General features: G+C 40.4%; 1 protein-coding gene across 3 annotated transcripts in view; it reads right to left on the reverse strand.

The window, feature by feature from the left end:
• Positions 1 to 20154, reverse strand: part of FAM76A (family with sequence similarity 76, member A) — a 34875-nt gene that overhangs the window by 11915 nt on the left and 2806 nt on the right. For 2 of the 3 annotated variants that reach the window (XM_006883456.1, XM_006883455.1), the window contains exons 3-5: positions 13341 to 13395; positions 12137 to 12289; positions 7756 to 7913 (exon numbers count right to left, since the gene is read on the reverse strand). In XM_006883456.1, coding sequence (XP_006883518.1) covers positions 7756 to 7913; positions 12137 to 12289; positions 13341 to 13395 — 366 coding nt within the window. The remainder of the gene's footprint in view (positions 1 to 7755; positions 7914 to 12136; positions 12290 to 13340; positions 13396 to 20154) is intronic. The other variant, XM_006883457.1, reaches the window with a different exon arrangement.

Below are 20154 nucleotides of genomic sequence, written 5' to 3' on the forward strand. Positions count from 1 at the left end.
AACCTCTACTCCCACTGTTAGTGGTCTCTCACTGTGCTTTCACATCCTTCCTTAGCAGCGTCTCTTATCCCCTATCCTGAAGTTCTCTAAAGTTCTGATTTTCCAATGAGTCAGGTGTTAGATAAAGTTTCTACATTCATTCCATATACATTATTCTACTCATCTCATCACTGTTGAGTCTGAAGCAGCTCACAGCTGACTCTCCAGCAATTTCCCAAGGCTATAAATAACAGTGGGAGAGATCGCTCAACTTACTCCCTCCAAGAGGCCTAGTGGCTTCAGACTGACAGAGAATAACCTCACAGCTCCCTATAGATCCCTCCTGGAGAGAAATCCTATGTGTGCAAAGAGTGTGGAAAATGTTTCATCAAATGCATTAACTCAGTATCTGTCACCAAACTTACAATGGTAGAAAAAACTGTATAAAGGTGATGAATGTGGTAAAAGTTTCATCCAGAAGACAGCTGCTCATGGTTCACTAGTGAACTCATACTGGAGAGAAACCCTGTAAGTGTAGGAAGTGTGAAAAAGGTTTCATCAAGAAGCATTACCTCACTCTCCATCAGCAAATTCACCCTCGGCAGAAACACTAAAAGTGTTCTGTGTGATAAAGGCTTCATCCTGAAGACAGTGCTCACTGTTCATCAACAAACTCATACAGGGGAAAACTTACAAATGTGGTGAATGTGGTAAAGGTTTCACCCAGACGACAAATCTCGCTTTACAACAGCAAACTCATGCTGAGGAGAAAACCTATGTGTAGAAAAGGCTTCATCCAGAACAATGACCTCACTGTCCATGAGCGAGCGTAACTCTGTAGACAAGTCCTATCAATGAGAGTCAATCTTCATACCACATAGAATTTCACACAGAGAAAGCTTCCTTCTCATGAGTAAATACAGAAAATCTTATGCCCAGCAGTCAAGTCTCAGTAGATAACGGAAACCCACAGAAGAGATAGCCTTTCAGTGCAGTGAATATCAGATAACCTTCAAGATGAAGCAAGAGCTCATTGTCCATGAAAGATCTCATAAGCACAAGACAAAATATAGTTGCCAGCAATGTGGACAGGGCTTTCCTTTACTTTTAACTTTCATTCACATTAGCGAAAACACAAAAGAGAAATGGGTGTAGATTTCTTGAGGTGGAAAACCCTTCCACAGGACATCTCATCTCACCACATAGCAATGCTGCCCTCTGACGGCCGTACTGGAAAAGTCACTGTTCATGCTCCTTGTAAATTCTCAGCCCTTTTCTGATAGCCACCGGGGACCACAATCGGATGAGGAAGGCCTGGCCTCATCAATTTCCAAAGTTAATTCCCTTCCTCCTGACTTTCCAGGGAGCTCTGATGGCCTAGAGGTGAGAAGCTGAGCCATAATTCCAAAGGCAAACAGTTTGAACACACTGGCTGCTCTGCAGGACGGGCAATCTCCACCTGTGTGGTTCACAGCCTCTGAAATCCCGCTGGACGCTCAGCATTGAGTCAGTTCCAACTAGATGGCCCACAAGAGCAAAGTCTCCTTTCCATCTTTATTTCTTCCTTTCTTTGAAGATGCAGTAATTGAAAACCTACTCTTTTTTTTAAAACTAAACCATAAAGGGAACTATTGTCTTTCTCGTGTTCCTAACAACTTCACAAAATTACTTCCTGAGCCCGTGTAGTTCCTTTTATTTTTGTGATTTCTGCTTCTTAGTCTCGACCTATCCCTTAAAATATAAAGGGCTTTTAGTCAAAGTTATTCAATCCAAAAGTGTAATTTTAATAACTACCTATCATAGTGATTGGAAAGGGGTATTTCCTAGATCGGAGTTACCTGGAAAGTATATAAAATATTCAGACTCTATCCTAGATTATCTCCAGCCTCATTTCTCTCATGAGGTGGAGATAGAATGATAGAATTCTGCATATTCAATGATTTATTCATTGCAAATACCTTTTATAAGAAACACAAATGTGGCGAGCTCTGGTGACCTAGTGGCAAGAAGAAGCTGTACTGCAATCCCAGAGATAAACACCAGATGCTCTGCTGGAGAAGGAGGGACAATCTCCTCTTGTAGCAGTCAGATCCGATTTGACGGTACACGTGTACACACACGCACACACTCACACACGAGAAACACAAATGCAGGGTAGACACATGGATTTCACCTGATGGCATGTATAGGAATAAAATAGATTACATTTGTGGAAAGACTCGTTGGAAAAGCTCAGTATCAGCTGTGAAAGCCAGGCCAGGTGCTAATTGTGGGACAGACCACCAACTACTCATATGCAAGTTCAAGCTGAAGTTCTGGAAAAATAAATCAAATCTGTGGGAACCAAAATATGACCTTAAATTATATTCCACTCGAATTTCAAAACCATCTCAGGAACAGATTTGAGGCCTTGAGCACCAATGAGCGTATACCAAATGAGCTCTGGGAGGATATCAAGAAAATTGTACATGAAGAATGCAAAAATCATTACAAAGGTCAAAGAAGAAAAGACCACAATGGATGTCAGATGAGACTCTGAATATTGCATTAAAGTGCCGAGAAGCCAAAGCTAAAGGAAGAAATTAAGTCATCAAAGAGTTGAACAGAAAATTTCAAAAGGCAGCTCAGGATGGCAAAGCAACATACTATAATGAAATGTGCAGAGAGCTGGAGTCAGAAAATCAAAAGGGCCAAACTCTCTTAGCATTTCTTAAGCTAAAAGAGTTGAAAAGCAAATTTGAGCCAGGGGTGGCAATACTTAAGGACACTTTGGGTAGAATGTTAAATGATCCAGGAAGCATTAAAAGAAGATGGAAGGAGTATACAGTGTCACTGTATCAGAAGGAATTGGCTGACACAGAAGAATTTAATGAAATAACATATGAGCAAGAGCCTGTGGTGATGAAGGAGGAAATTCAAGTTGCTCTGCAAGAATTGGCAAAAAACAAGGCTCCAGGAGTTGACAGAAAACCACTGACATATTTCAACAGACAGATGCTGCGTGCTAAGTTGTGCCAGGAAATGTGGAGGACAGCCAGCTGGCCAACTGACTGAGAAAAATCGTTATTTGTTCCCATTCCAAAGAAAGGTGACCCAAGAGAGTGCAGAAATTATTGAACAGTACCATGAATATCACATGCAAGCAAGATTCTGGTGAAAATTATCCAAAAACAACTGGGGCAATAGATCAATAGAGAACTGCCAGATGTGCAGGCTGCATATAGAAGAGGTCGTGGTACTAGGGATATTATAGCTAATGTCAGATGGATCTTGGCAGAAAGCAGAGAATACCAGAAGAATGTCTATCTGTGCTTCATTGACTATGCAAAGGCTTTTGACTGTGTGGATCACAACAAGCTATGGCTGACTTAGAAGAATGGGAATCCCAGAACATTTGATTGTGCTTATGTGAAACCTATACGTGGACTGCCAAGAAAACAAACAGATCCATCCTAGAGAGGGTTAAACCAGGCTACTCCTTGGAGGTAAGGATTCTGGGGCTTCATCTGACATACTTTGGACATGTTGTAAGGAGGGCCAGGTCCTTGGAGAGGGACATCATGCTTGGCAGGGTAGAGGGACAGCGCAGGAGGGGAAGACCCTCTATGACGTGAATTGATTCAGTGACTGGGGTAATCAGGATGGGTGTGTCAAGAGGCAATGCGGTTGGCACAGGATAGAGCAGGGTTTAGGGCTGTTGTACATAGGGTCGCTATGAGTCGCAAACAACTCAATGACACATAACAACAACAACAACAACATAAGTGGACCAAGAGGCATTCGTCAGAACAGAGCAAGGAGACACTACATGATTCAAAATCAAGAAGGGGTTCCGTCAGGGATGTATTCTGTCTCCACACCTTTTCAATCTGTATGCAGAACAGATCATCCCAGGTACGAGGAGGAATGTGGCATCAGGATTGGTGGAACAGTCATCAACAACCTATATTATGCAGATGACACAACCCTTCTTGCTGAAACTGAGGAGGACCTGAAGCTCTTGCTGCAGAAGGTCAAGGACTACAGTCTTCAATACAGATTGAAGCTCAACATCAAGACAACAAAGATTCTCACCACTGTGCCAACTGGCAGTAACAGTATGGATGGTGAAGAGATTGAGAGTTAACAGTTTTAGTTTGCTTGGCCCCACAGTCAACACTCTTGGTAACAGTAGCCAGGAAATCAAGAGATGAATTGCATTGGGAAAGTTAGTTGTCAGGGACCTCTCAAGAGTACTGAAGAGCAACAATGTCAGGCTGGAGACTAAGGTGTGCCTGATACGGGCTATAGTCTTTGCAATTATGTGCTATGCATCGGAGAGTTGGACAGTGACTAGGGATGACAGAAAGAGAACAACAATCCTAAATTATACTAAATTTAAACTGGCTGGGGTCCCAGAAATTGGCTTTTTAATATAATCTCCATTTTCCAGTAATGACTTTGCCCAGTCTCTTGCTCCAATCCAATTTTTTCCCCCTGACTCAACTAGATCCTTACTGTTGGCCTAGAGGGTAAAGAGATGCTAACCCAAAGAGATGCTAACCATGCAGTTTGAGCCACCAGCTGTTCCATGGGAGAAAGATGGGCCATCGCCTTCCATGAGATTTACAGTCTCTAAAAACCCACTGGGAGGGTCACCTATGAGTTGGTTCTGACAGCACAAATCAATGTTTCCTGATTTAAGAATTCTTCCTGGTGCTGCAAATTCATTGTTGAAAATTGAACCTCTTCTCACCACCCATTCCTATATTTTCTGTTAAAGATAAGAACTACAGCCTTCAACATGGATTGAGGCTCAATGTCAAGAAGACAAAGATTCTTACCACTGGACCAATTGGCAGCATCAGGAAGGATGGTGAAGGGTTTGAGATTGTTCACAGCTTTAGTGTGCTTGGTTCCACAGTCAACACTCTTGGCACCAGCAGCCAGGAAATTAAAAGACGTATTGCATTGGGAAAGTCTGCTGTTAGGGATCTCTCCAAAGTACTGAAGAACAATGGTGTCTCTCTGGAGACTAAGGTGCGTCTGATACAAGCCATAGTCTTTGCAATCACTTGTTATGCATCAGAGAGTTGGACAATGTCTAGGGAGGATGCTTTTGAGCTGTGGTGCTGGAGAAGTGTTGAATGTACCATGGACTGCTAAGAAAACACACAGGTTCATCCTGGAGAGGGTTAAACAGGGCGGCTCCTTGGAGGCAAGAATTCTGAGGCTTTGTCTGACATACTTTGGACATGTTGTAAGGAAGGACTGGTCCTTGGAGAGGGACATCATGCTTGGGAGGGTGGAGGGAGAGAGCAGGAGGGGAAGGCCCTCTATGAGGTAGACTGATTCAATAACTGGGGTAATTGGGATGGGTGTATCGGAGACAGTGTGATTGCCACAGGACAGGGCAGAGTTTAGGGCTGTTGTACATAGGGTCGCTATGAATCACAAGCAACTTGACAGCACATTAACAACAACAACAACATCCGTTCACACTAAATAATTTCTTATAAATTTCCTTCCAAAGTATCTTACTATATTTTCCTCTCCCATTTTTATCTTTTTGTCACATGCTTCAGTTAAGATTCCCATTTCAACAGCTCTGATTTAAGATGCTTACAAATGCTCCTTTTTCATCCAATAGATTACCCACAGTTGCTGTTACCCACACTGTTGCTGTTGTTAGATGCTGTCAGGTCAACTACAACTTACCTTAAGAACACATCATCTGAATTTTTCTCTATCCTCATCATTTCTAATATACTCAATCTCACGGTTACAGTCACTGTGTCAATCCACCCTATTGAGGTTTTTCTTTTTTCACTAACCCTCCACCTTTCCAAGTAATGGGACCTCCTAACAACATACCCAAAGTATGTGAGGAAGTTTCACCAGCTTTGTCTCCGGGAAGACCCTGGTTGCACTTTTTCCAAGACTTCTTTTTCCTTTTGGCAGCCCATGGGATAGTCAGTACTCTTCTCCAATGCCACAATTTAATGGCTTTGATTCTTCTTTGATCTTCTTTACTCATTGTCCAACTTTCACATGCATAGGAAACAACTGAAAAGGCTGTGGTTTGCATCAGACACACATTGGCTTTTGAACTGACATTGTTACTCTACCCTTTGGAGAGGTCCTTGACAACATACTTTCCCAATGCAAGCCATCTTTGCATTTCTTAACTGCTGCTACCATGGATGTTGATGGTAGTAAAATGTAATCACTGACTTTTTCTCAATCATGATAGCTGTCTATTGGTCCAGTGGTGAGGATTTTTGTTTTCCTCATGCTGAGATGTAATTCATATTGAAGTCTTTTGATTTTTGTGCAGCAAGTATTTCAAGTCTCCTCACTTTCAGCAAGCAAGGTTGAATTATCTGCATAATGCCAAGTTGTTGATGAGTCTTCCTCCAATCCTGATGCCACATTCTTCTTTATATAATCCAGCTTCTCCAATTAGTTTGTTAGCATAGACTGAATACGTACAGAGAAAGGCTGCAATCCTGATGCACACCCTTTCTGATTTTAAACCATGCATATGCCCACACTATCTATCTTCTTTTTTTAATTATTATTATTTTTGTGTGAGCATACCGTCAAATCAGATCTGACTGGTACAGGAGGAGATTGTCCCTCCTTCCCCGGCAGAGGATCTGGTGGATTCGAACCGTGCACCTCTGGGATTGTAGTTGCAGCTCCTTGCCACTAGGCCACCAGAGCTCCCCTCTATTTATCTTCTTAAGAACTGTATGGGGTAATATTATTATTATTTCCCATATTTTAACAGATTAAGAAAACTTGTCCAAGTTCCAATACAGCATGACTGAATCAAAAACCATTAACTCTTTTTTTTTTTTATGGTGAGAAAAATTCATTATATTTAGAATGAGCCCGCTGGACTCAGTTTAGATGATCCCAATTTTGTTGGCAACATCCAAAGCATCATAATCAGGAGCAAGTCGAACATAGGCCTTCTTCTCTCCATCAGGCCTAATCAAAGTGTTGACCTTAGCCACATCAATGTCATAGAGCTTCTTTACAGCTTGTTTAATTTGGTGCTTATTGGCCTTGACATCCACAATGAACACAAGTGTGTTGTTATCTTCTATCTTCTTCATGGCTGACTCAGTGGTCAGGGGAAATTTGATGATGGCATAGTGGTCAAGCTTGTTTCTCCTGGGAGCGCTCTTCCGGGGGTATTTGGGCTGCTGTCGTTGGAGTCTCAGCGTCTTAGGCCGCCGGAACGTGGGTGACGTCCGGATCTTCTTTTTTTTTTTGGCTGTGGACGCCCTTCAGGACTGCCTTCTTGGCCTTCAATGCCTTTGCTTTGGCTTCAGTTTTGGGAGGGGCAGGGGCTTCCTTCTTGGCTTTCGGCGCCATCTTCGTAGAAAAGCCAAAAACCATTAACTCTTAACAACTCTATAAGGAAAGTTAACACAACAGCAAAAGGACATCTTTTGGCCTGTATCCCCTGAGGACAAATTTACCTTCCTAGCCATATAAAAAGCTTTCGCTCCTCAGAAAGTGAAGGAAAATTTTAAATGTGAAAGTGGAATAAGTTCTCGTTTGTACAGTTTTTGACACAATACAAATTCATGAGTCTCTCTGTGGTCTTTTAACTGTACCTAAGTTGTAAAATATGGCAAATGTCCTCTCTAGGCTAGTACCAAGAAAATAGGAAAACGCATACATACAAAATGACATTTTCATGACTGTTGTGAGAGCAGTGTATCTCACCTCTCTAGTCCTAAGCACCCACAGCCCTGTCTCACGTATCTTACTTAGCATTACCTGTTGTAATGGCCACCACCACTCAGTCGACTGTACTGCTCCTTCTCCTGGTGGCCAGAGCGGGAAGAGCTGCTCAGATGCTTCCTCTGCTCTTTGGTCTTCTGAAGGACTCGTTTGTATGAAAGTGTGCACAGCCAACACAGCAGTTTCCCATCTACCTGTAAGACCAGAAGAGAAAGATAAATACAGAGGGATATATAGTCCAGAGGCTTAGGATGAAGATGCTGGGAGCCAGACCCCTGAATTAGGGAACAGTGCTGCCACTTCTAAGTTGTGGCACCTTGGGAAAATTACTTGAGCTCTCTCAGGCTGTTTCCTTGTCTGTAAAATGAGGATAACAGCCCCTATAACTGAGGGCTGCTCCAAGTATTCAAGGGCTGTTAAAATTATTCACAACATACACCAAAGACTCATGATGTGGTGTAAAGCAATTAGCAGGATGCCAGGCACATAAAAGTAGCTTAATAAGTAATATGTACCTTATTAATTTTATCTTTTTTGTTTTGCTTTCCTCTGATTAGCAAACATAGCCCAGAGCAAAGTTCCCACAAGAATTTCAACACAAAAACATCTCCATGGTGCTAATTAAGGAAAGCTCAACAGGGACAAAAGATGGAAGAAGAAATGTAGTGTCTTTATTTCTAAATGGTTCACAAAATGGTACACTGGATACTTTTTCTCAGATGAAAAGCATGTTCTCAGACAAAGACCAATGGCTGAGTAACTTCCAGGGGCTGAGACTGGGTGGTAGGTAACCTACAATAGCACTTTAAGAAATTTATGAAGAGTCAAATTCTTTGGGTAGAAGTGGCCCCACACCAGATACTAGGGGTACAATGCTAAAAACGTGGCTTCTACCACCTTCTAAAATCTTTATCCATTGTAAATCACTATGTTAAGTGAAATAACTCAGTCCCATAAAGACAAATTTGTTTAAGACTATTACTGTGAAAGTAGTTATCTAGTAAAATGTATATGAAGATCTAAGATGGGAAGGGGGAAACTGAGGGGTAAGGATGGGCGGGGGAATCAAGGGGTTGCACAGTTTGGGGGAGTTGGGGGGATCCAGTGTGAGGGGCAACGTATATGGATCTTATGGGTAAACCAGTATAAAATTTAAAAAAAAAGCACTACAAGAAAAATAAATTACAAACTGTCCTTCCATATGTTTGTACAACATATGGAATGTCTAACATTTCATTAATCTTTTTCACCATCAGTTCTTTTTAATTGTAGATATTCTGTTGCTCAGGATATTGAACATCTTTTCATGTGTTTATTGGACATTTATGTATGTTCTTTTACAATATGTCTCTTCAAATATTTTGCTTATTTTTAGTTGGGCTGTTGATCTTTGTTTTGAGGGAACTTAACATCGCTTAGATAGAAACTCTTTGTCAGATACGTGTACTGCAAATATTTTTCCAATATATGGCTTCTTCTATAATTTTCTTAACAGTATTATGTTTGAAAGCAGTCTTTTTTAAAAATATAATTTAGCAAAACAAATAGGAAAGGTTTTTGTTTTTGGTTTTTTTTTTTGGCTCTTTTCAGTTCATGAAAGTGTTACACTAGTCCAAGTTAAAAGTGGACCCCAAATGGTTACATTATACAAGCTGTGAAGTTTTAAACTTGTGACAAGGGACAGAAGGGAAATTTTCTACTCATTGTAAGGAAATCCTCACTTAAACTTCAGTGAGCCCCAAGCACTTAAAACCCATGAGCCTTCAGCTGGTCGTCCTTAGCTAGTCCAATCTCTACAAGGAACTGGCATATGTTCTTGCGTTGGTCACCCTGTAGCTGAATTACTTCTCCATATTCTGGATGCTCAATTATAGTACCATTGCAGGCAAACTTCTTCTTAAACACCTTCACTGGTTTCTTTTTATCGTAATCATCAGCGATCCCTTGGACAGTTGTAAGGGTCTTCCTGCCGTTTCTCTGTTGAATTCTTATATGGATATAATCCTCAGTCCCGGCAGGAAGCAGGTCATCACCCTTACTTGCATCAGCAAAGGGGTCGAAAGAGTGGAGGTTCTGGATAGCGGACATATGATACGATTCCTTTTCCTCAGTGGAAACGGCCTGCGGAAGGCGGTGGCAGGAGAAGGCGGGCAGGGGGGACGGAGCGTCGGGAAGCGAGGGGGCTCGAGGGGGAGGCAGCTGAGTCCTCGGTGGTGGCTCAGTGATTGGGGCCAGGAAAGGTTTTTTGAGGTAATGCAAAGGAGGCATGGTTGGTGAAAAATAGGCTGTGTGGAAGAGATAAAGAGAGAAGTGAAGAAAGGAAGAGAAACACCCTTGCACTGCAAAGTCAAGGGTGGACCCAAACCTTGTGGCATGCTGCCAGAAGGAGAGAGAAGAGAGAAAACAGTCTTAAATGCTGGAAAAAATAAATAAATAAAATCTTCATACAAAACCCTTTGTAGGACAGCTAGAGTTAGAGGTGAGGCAGCAGGGCTGGCTAGAATCCTCTCAGCTGGGGAGAGAAGTGTCCTGGTATTTTATGAAATTCTCGAGCTTTTCATTTATTCTGAAACTTGGTTGATGCTCGTCTTAAACGTGAGTAAGCCATATATCCTTTATGCTAGTGTTTTTCAAACTCCTTTGTCAGCAAAAGCTTCTCTGCCTCCCACCCCATATCCCAGCAGCCAAGTAAATCAGTCTGAGTCTAATCAACTTCTTTTCAATACCACTATCTCTATCTCAGTGAAATAATTCTTTTCTCATGACTGCAAGAGCCTCCCCCCAATTATCCCCCAGCCCACTCTTGTGCCACAAAGGCATCAAAGGAGGCTTCTTAAATCTAATTTGATGTTATCCCTCCTGTTTCTAAAACCTAGTGGTTTTCTCATAGTATCTAGTATAAAATTCAAACTTTTTACTATGATCTCCAATGACCTGAGAATTCTGGCAGCCTAATCAGAGGTAGCTACCCTAGTTGCCCAAAGGCCAAGCCTTGGCAGGCTACAGGAGTCTTCCAGCCACTGATAAATTATATCTTCCCATTGTAAATAAATTAACTTGGTTCTAAGTCATTGAAAAGACTAAGTACTTAAAAGCATTGACAAAGAGAGTTTCTGAACTGTATTCTTTCACTCATCAAAGGAGCACCTATCACGTGCTGGCCATTAGAAAGAAAGCAGAGAAAAAGACAGACACATCCTAGTGAGGTGGAAAAAAAAGATCACTTCTCATAGTGTTACATGTTGCAGAGAAAATAAAATAAGGTGAGGGGATAGGGTTACTGAGAGGACTAGTTAGAGAAGGTCTCTGTGAGCAAGTGGTATCTAAGCGGAGACCTGACATGAGAAGTCAGTGATGAAAACTCTGTAAAAGCTGAACTAAGCAGAAGGACAGTGAATAGGGATGATAGAAAGAGAACTGATGCCTTTGAGCTGTGGTGCTGGAGAAGAGTACTGAATATACCATGGACTGCTAGGAGAACCAACAACTTTGACCTGGAGAGGATGAAGCCAAAATGATCCTTGGAGTCAAGGATTCTGAGGCTTTGTCTGATATACTTTGGGCATGTTGCAAGGAGGGACTGGTCCTTGGAGAGGGACATCATGTTTGGGAGAGTTGAGGGATGGCGCAGGAAAGGAAGACCCTCAATGAGATGGATCGATTCTGTGACTGGAGTGGTGGGAATGAGTGTGTTTGAGTGGCGAGGTTGGCACAGGATAGAATGGCATTTAGGGCTCTTGTACACAAGGTCGCTAGGAGTCACAAGCGACTCGATGGCACATAACAACAACAAGCAGAAGGACAATCAATGCAAAAAGATTTTTAAGAAGAATAGTCAGTGTGAATGCAGGATAGAGATTGGCATGTCTGAAAGAGTAAAAGGAGGACCATGGCTGGATGGTGAAAGATGGGAAACAGGATGGAAGATGAGACTGAAGAGCCAGGCACAGGTCTTGCAGGCTGTGGAAGAAGTTTGGACTCAGCTCTCAGTGCAACAGAAGTCACTGGAGGCATTACGCAGAAGTACTTGAGACTCTAAACCACTGATTCCTCTAAGGTAGAACCACTACACAAAACTTCCCTCTATGATATTGTCTTGTGGGTTTAAAAGCTTCAACAGGAATGCTTGTGATGCCATTATAATACTACCCTGGAGAAGGTACAATATCCTCATAAGAGTTCCACAGACACTTGCTAACATGAATCCACTTATATACAGGAATACTGTAATTCAGGTTATGTTAGAATACAATGGCCCATCATTTCTTAAATTAAAAAAACAAAACCTGAAAATCTTCAAGGTCAACAACACAACCAGGGAAGAAACTAAGACATCTTTCTTGATTGTATATCTTTTTAACACAACTTCATTTCATGGAAAGAAAAAGAAAAAAAAAGATGACCCACAGGGATTTACCTTCTTTCTATCATCCTTTCTGTCAAACGCACACTGTTGTTTACACTGTTCACAAGAATATGGTGGTCCATACTTCTTCTCCGAATTTGTACAACGCTGGCATTTATTGCCAATAAATGCAGCAATTATGTTGCAATATTGGCAAGGTTTGGGCTTGAAGGAAGAGGGAGGAAAAAGGTCAAATAAGAAAATTATAAAATACTATTGCATTTTTAAAGTAATGATTTATATTATACAGTCCACTAAAACAAAAACTCCAAGCCCACCATCAGGGAGCTGCTTCACACCACTGGGTTTCTAAGGTTATAAATCTTTACAAAAGCAGACCATATATCTTTCTCCTATGGAGAAACTAATGGATTTGAACTCTGAGCCTTTTGGTTAGCAGCCTGACATGATATACACTATACCACCAGGGCTCCTTACATAGTCCATTGTTGCTGTGTACCTTCGAATTGGAATCATTCCATAGAGGAACCTCCAGTGGGTTTTCAGAGGTAGTTAATCACAAAGAAGGAGACTCACTGGAGATTGCAGCTGCTGGATATGAACTCCATGCCTTCCAGGCTGCAGTGCAACTTATCAGTAGGCCACCAGAAAACAGTAACATGCCACCAGGCCTCCTTACATAGACCATTAGTCAAAATAAAAATGTATTTTGAACTTCATAAATTTGACTTTTCACTGATCAAATGAAACTCAGTTCTTTAAAGTGTTTTCCTGCACAAGGCTACTGCTTTTACAATGAATGAAAACCAAAAACTCCTAGATGTATATGCTAGGACTTTTATGAGAAATTCAACAGAACCAGCTCTTTGGAGAAACCAGCAGTACTTTCAAATTTCTGAAGAGGTCACTCTGCAATTATCAGTGTGCAAACATGTTGGGAGAATGCCTATTAAGGATATACATACAGAGACCCCTAACACTAAGAGAAAAGGAAGATAAAGTCATTCATCAAATGAAATACTCAATGGCAAACAGAGGGCAAGTCAGAGGATTAGCCATCCCTTCCTCTTTGGACACTGAAGCCCTTCAAGGAAAAACAGAATCATCATCCCAACAGAGTGACTATACACACACAACCCCTTAACATTAACTATCAGGTTAAAAAAACTAAAACATATAACTTGTTCTTCTAATAAAAATTATAACTACATTAGTAACTCTCAGAAATGTAAGGATCCAGGGAGATGCCACTTACCGTTCCATACAGCTGCACATTCTGAGCACACTTCTTGCATATTGTATTGGTTTTACTGTTAAAGAAGAGACATAAGGCTTTTAATAAGAAAAAAATTGTTAAAACAACTATGAGATATCATTTCACCCCAGTCAGAATGGCAAAATTGAACAGAACAGCAAGCAACAAATGCTGGCGAGATTGTGGGGAAACTGGAACCCTTATTCACTGTTGGTGGGAGTGTAAAATGGTGCAACCACTGTGGAAGGCAGTATGGCGCTTTCTCAAAAAGTTGCAAATAGAGATACCACTTCACCCAGCAATTCCACTACTGGGAATATATCCCAAAGAGACCATAACTGACATCCAAGCAGATATATGCACACCCATGTTTATCCCGGCTCTGCTCACAATAGCAAGGAGTTGGAAACAACCCAGATGCCCATCAACAAAGGAATGGATAGAGAAGCTGTGGTATATTCACACAATGGAATACTACGCTGCATTGAAAAACAAGGAACTCATGCAATATTATTCAAAATGGGTAAGCCTGGAGGACATTATGCTGAGTGAAATATCTCAGTCGCAAAAGGACAAATATTGCATGGTGCCACTGTTGTAAAATGGGATTGATATCAGGGTTGGGTTAAGACTGAGAAAAACTGGATAAATTGTGTATACTGCACTGAAACAGATGAGGGAGTGAATAATTTTAAAGTGATGTATGTGAGTCCACAATTAAGGTTGCATAGTGAAATGTATGTGGGGCGGTGGGAGGGGTGCGGGGGGACTGTGTACCAGGGAAGGAGTGTTTCTTTTACTTTTGAAAGAGAGGAGCGAACTTGGGGGGGGGGAGAGAAGTGCAGCAGTGAATGAATGGAAATCCAAAATCTCTTTAAATGCTCATTAAAATTATCTAAAAAAGAAAAATTGTTGTATTTAGAATACTTGAAAACAGACTTTTCTTTTTGCCTAAGGAACATGAACATAAGGTAAAATACATGGCAGGGCAACCAAAGTTTGATTATCTGGTCAGCGACACTCTTTATTCTCACACATATGCTGATGACAATTTTATTATCTCAGATAAAATGGGGCCTTCTAACAGGGCTTGAGTTAAAATGCAGAATGAATTATTTCTCCTTATGTCCCATCCAAGTATCACTAAGTAAGATTATCACTTAAGAAAGAACCCTCAAAAACAACTCGTTAGATTTAAATAGATAGTTGTCATCATTTTTATGTATCGTCAAGCTGACTGACTCATAGTGACCCTGGAGCCCTATCCTGTACCATCCTCATGGGCTCTGAACTATTTCAATCTATTACTACAGGCATTGTGTCAAATAAGTTCTCTTCATTAAAGATGAATAGCTGGAAAATGTAATATGAGGGAAAGTATGTGTGTATACAAAGTCAAGAGAGTATAACCATGTTGACCTTACTCTATCCAAGTTCTTGTCTCTTAAGTGCCTAGTTGCTGTCGATTCAATTCCAACTTCTGGCCACCGCATGTGTAACATAGCAGCATGTGCTCTATTTTCAAAGGCCACTTTTCCAGAGTAGGCCACCAAGCCTTTCTTTTAGATGGACTCAAACCTCCAACCATTTCATTAACAGTCAAGTGTGTTAACTTTCATCTACCATCTCAGAGAAATTGAAGTTCTGACTAAATTTTCTGTCAATATTTCCAATTTGTCAATAAGCTAGGAAAAATGACATGCTTGATGTGCAAGAGTATTTTAAACAGGCCTCTCCTCCATGTTTCCTTTCAAGGAGGGAGGTGTGTCCCTCTGAGATTTAACTTTATAATAAACTGATCTTTACCTTTTACCTTAAAAAAATTCATTTTAAACATTTTAGAGCTAAAAAGAAAATAGCATTAAATATTTTTTAACACAGTCTACTTCTATTTTGTGATTATTTTCCCACACAATCTTTAGGAAAATGACAGAAAAACCAAACACACAAAATATTTCCCAAAGAAATTTTATGCCATTTCCAAAAGGTAGTACAAGAAATTAAGCATATTGAGGGGGAAAAAAACCTCTACAAAGAGAATTACCATCAGTGTTACTATGATGTTGAACAACATTTTGATTTATACTGATTTATTATTAAAGAACTGAGGTGTATGTCTACATAAGCAAATGTTCCGGACATCTTAGCATACAAAGAAAGTATTTTTATGATTCATCTTAAGTGAATTTTTAAGTACAGTGCAAAGTTAAAATTAGAAAATTAAAAGTTCCTATCTAATGTCACGGTCTTTTCAATAAATTCCTTTGCATCTCAGAGCTGGACAATGAATAAGAATGACAGAAGAACTGATGCATCTGACTTGTGGTGTTGGAGAAGAATTTTAAATATTCTGCAGATTGTCAGGAAAACAAAAAGATATGTCTTGGGAAAAGTGCAGCCAGCATGCTCTTTGGAAGCAAGGCTGGAGAAGCTTAGTCTCACATACTGAGGACATGTTGGCAGGAGAGGAAATATATACTATGCTTGGAAAGGTGGAAGGAGGGGAAGACCATCAACAAGATAGATTGACAGTCACTGCAGCAATGGGCTCAAGTGTATCAGAGATGATAAATATAGCAAGAATAAGGCAGGGCTCAGATCTCTTTTCTATGTTGTTGTTGTTAGGTGCTATCAACGACTCTATGAACAAAAGATCTGAACCCTGTCCTACACCATTCTCACACTTCCTGACACACAAGAGTCCATTTCCACAATCATCGTGTCAATCCACCTGGTTGAGAGCTGCCTTCTCCTTCGCCGACCCTTTGTCCTTTCCAACATCATGTCCCTCTCCAAGCAATAGCCCCTCCTAGCAATATGTCCAAAGTATGTGAGGCAAAGTCTCATCATTCTTGCCTCCAGAAGAGTACTCCGGCTGCACCATTTCCAAGACTTATCTATTCATTTTCTTGGCCATCCATGGGATGTTTGGTGCTCTTCTCCAATACCACAGCTCAAAGGTATCAATTCTTCTTCTGTCATCCTTATTCAATGTCCAGGTCTCAGATGCATAACTAGTAATTGGAAAGGCTATGGCCTGAATCAGATGCATCTTAGTCCTCAAAGTGACATCACTACTCCTCAATAATTTGGAAAGACCCCTAACTGTAGATTTTCCCAGCACAATGCATCTCCTTATTTCCAGACTGGTCATACCAATGGTGTAAATTGTGGATCCAAGAAAGATGAAATGGTTGACAGTGTCAATCTCCTCTCCATCAATCATGACATTGCCTACTGGTCCAGTGGTAAGGATCTTTGTTTTATTGATATTGAGATGCAATTCATACTGAAGGCTGCATTCTTGATCTGCAACAAGTGCTTAAAGTCCTCCTCACTTTCAGCAAGTAAGGTTTTGACAGCTGCATAATGCAAGGCTATTGATGAGTCTCCCTCCACTCCTGATGCCACATTTCTCTTCACAGAGTTCAGCTTCCTGGATAATCTGCTCAGCATATAAATTTAACAGATATGGAGATAGAATACAACCCTGATGCACTCCATTCCCAATTCCAAACCATTCAGTGCTCCCCTGCTCTGTTCGCACAACAGCCTCCTGATCCAAGTGTAGGTTCTGCATGAGCACAATCAAGTGCTCTGGGATTCCCATTCTTCTCAATGTCAGCCACAACTTGTCATGATCCACATAGTCAAACATCTTTACATAGTCAATCATAGTGGTGCCATTACTTGTACTTGATTTGATGGCACCTATCAAGAGCAGCTAATCATATACAAAAAATTTTATTATCTTAGACCTAACTGGAAAAGTCAGAACATAAAAACTCTAAACATAAAGCTCCTTGAGTATATTCTGCACAATTTCATTTGCATGATGCTCCAGAACAAGTAGAACTTAGAATGTGATAGAAAGAACACAGAACAGTGGTTGCTTAGGAGTAAGGGATATTGGGATTTACTAAGATGATGCATGAGAGGACCTGACAGGTGATAATAATGTTCTCTTTTTAAAAGAGGTTATATGGATGCATGCTCTTTGATAAGACTTATCCTTTCCTTGTATGCAAATCTTAGCCCTAAAACAATAAAGAATTACAAACAAATATTGAATTCTAGTTAATGATATATATGGTGAAGGATATGGAAGTGTACTAAAAGTCTGAAACTTTAAAAATGAATAAAAAATAAGATGGACTGATGAAAGGATGGTTAATAATATATCGCTGAATCTAAATGGTGGGTAGATGGATGTTCAGTTCTAATTCTTTACATTTTAACTTTTTTACATTTAAAATATCCAAAGATGAGAAAAATACTTCAGAATGAACATGAAGATGATTAAAAGGAGGTTTCTAGTATATTTGTAAACTAGCAGTCTGTTCAAGTAAGAGTGTCTACAACTATAGTTCCACAAAGTTGAACTTGCTATATCAATAAATACTTTGCTATTAAAAAGTTCCCCAAAATTCAAAGTAAGTGTTTTCCCCCCCACTTTTTTTTTTTAAAGTATGAAAGCCAAGAAAGCAAAGCATAAAGGCAAATGAGTTTCGGATAGAATTAGGCTACTAAAGCCTTTACAGAATTGTCACATTTCCAAAAGCATCTTCTTTTGGCTTATCAATTCTTCAAATTCTGTATATTAAAACACAACAGAACCTGAAGTTAAAGTTTTTCTATTGTGGGACTGATTTCTTATTGTCTAGAAGATTATATCTATAATACAAATTGGTCAAGAATCTGAAAAATCAGTTAACAAAAATTTATATAAGCAATCAATGAATAAAAAAGGACAAAATGTATAAGAGTATATCCTTCAATGTATTAAAAGAAGGAATATGGACAATCTTGTGTATTATAATGTACTTGATTAAAGAACTGTGCATTAAATGTAATTGATAATTATAGTGTAGGCAAAATGACATTTTTAGTTCATTAGCTTTGATTTCCACCATATAAATGGGTGGGGATAGCCAAGCTATTCAGACTCATGATGGGACTGGTTAGTTTTGCCATCCTATCAAGTTTAAATTGAGCAGAGTTAACAGCAAAAAATGGAACTCTCACTATCCGTAAAGGAAGATAGATGAAACAGAGAATGTAGTGCATGTCCTTTGGCGGCAGAGACTCCTGAATTTTATTGAGACCTACATGAAAACAGCAGCAGCCAAAGCAGAGAATCAGAGAATGAAAGGAGACAAAGCTGACTTGGGACTGCTGCCTCACAGTCAGAGCCAGGGGCCTATGCCCAAACTTCCTAGAGGACATGATGGAGATGTCATCATTGGCAGGAATAAGACACTGGCCTAAAGCTTCCCAAGCTTGGGAAGCTGTCCTAAATGAGGAATTAGAATTTGTTAACATCCCTAATAAACACCATATTGATTATGGTTCTGAGAGGACTGCATAGCTAATGAGACAGATTTCAGACCCAGTAGTAGAGGAGTACGAATGGTATTGGAAATAGATGCAGGAGCACAGAAACCATGTCATGGGAATTGATTTTGTATTTTAGGTGTTTTTTGTTTCTATTGGGGGGTTAAATTGAAAAGACAAACACATTTCTATTATTAATCTAGTGGGTATGTTTGCAAAGGCACAAATCAGTTGGTTGGGCAAACTGAGCCTCCACTACATGGCCCAGGTGCTCCTGCAATCTCCATTCCACTGCTGCTCTTGATATCTTCATCTTGGTCATTACCAGTGCCAGATCTTCCTTCTTGATGGTGACTTCTGCACTTTCTTCTCCCTACTACTACTGATTGGCCTTCTGCTCCCTGGACTACCTGTCTCCAAACATGGTCATCTCTAGATTGGAACTCTAAATCTTCTCTGCATAGTCGGTGACTCACTACAGGTCTGCTACACCACTATCATGCTTCTGTGGGAGGCCATTCAGGGCTGCTGGTCTCAGTCTCCAGTTCCAACTCCACATCCCCTTCCATGGCCATCTCAATCCCACTGCCGCCCACCCCCTGACCTTGTATTCTGGATGCTGCTGACTGAGATGGAAGTTAATAAAAGGTCAGACTCAGCCGTTCCCACATTGCCTATACTTTTTACAGGTAGTGTCAGAAGCAGAGGAATTCAATACAATGATTCCAGACTCATAAACAAGGGTTTTTTTAAAAAATAAGGAGACAGGAAGTACAAGTTAGATGGTTATTTTTGTTGTTGTATAGGAGAGAAGGAAAGGTGAAAAGACACTTTTGGCTTAAGACAAAATTTTGGCAGAGGCCCAAGGCCAAGTGAATATGAATGGCATAGTTAATTAGGTACTAAGGGTGGAGAGTGAAGATAAAACTGGGAATTTCTTTAAAAGGTTTATGTGCCAAGGCTTATACTGACTGTATTTCATGGATACTGATGTTGAATACAGGTTATTATAAATTATAGAAAGTGTGTAAATCCAAATACAGTTAAAACTTCACCAGATATACTATACTAAAAGGGACGCTCTGTCCTGGAGAAATACTGAAGGTAGAACTTTGTAGAGAGCACAATGATGTAAGTCTGAGAGAAAAAGATTAAACTCCTTGCAGATTTTAGAAAAGGATATCATGGTGGGAAATGTGGAGGGTCAGAGAAACAGGGGAAGAGAGATCCTCAACAAAATGGAATGACACAGTGAGTTTAACAATGGGCTCAAGCGTTATCAGAGATTGTGAGGATGGCACAGGATCAGGCAAGGTTCAGATCTGCTGCTCACAGAGCTGCAGTCAACTCGATGGCATTTAATAACATATACCCAGTAGTGGGATTGCTGCATCAAATAGTATTTCTATTCTCAACTTTCTAAGGAAGTACCAAATTGCATTCATTAGTGGTTGCATTAAGGCAAGGGATAGCTAGCGTC

This window comes from Elephantulus edwardii, unplaced genomic scaffold (genome assembly GCF_000299155.1).
Source record: "Elephantulus edwardii isolate Elephantulus edwardi_28Jun2011 unplaced genomic scaffold, EleEdw1.0 scaffold00028, whole genome shotgun sequence".
NCBI lineage: Eukaryota > Metazoa > Chordata > Mammalia > Macroscelidea > Macroscelididae > Elephantulus > Elephantulus edwardii.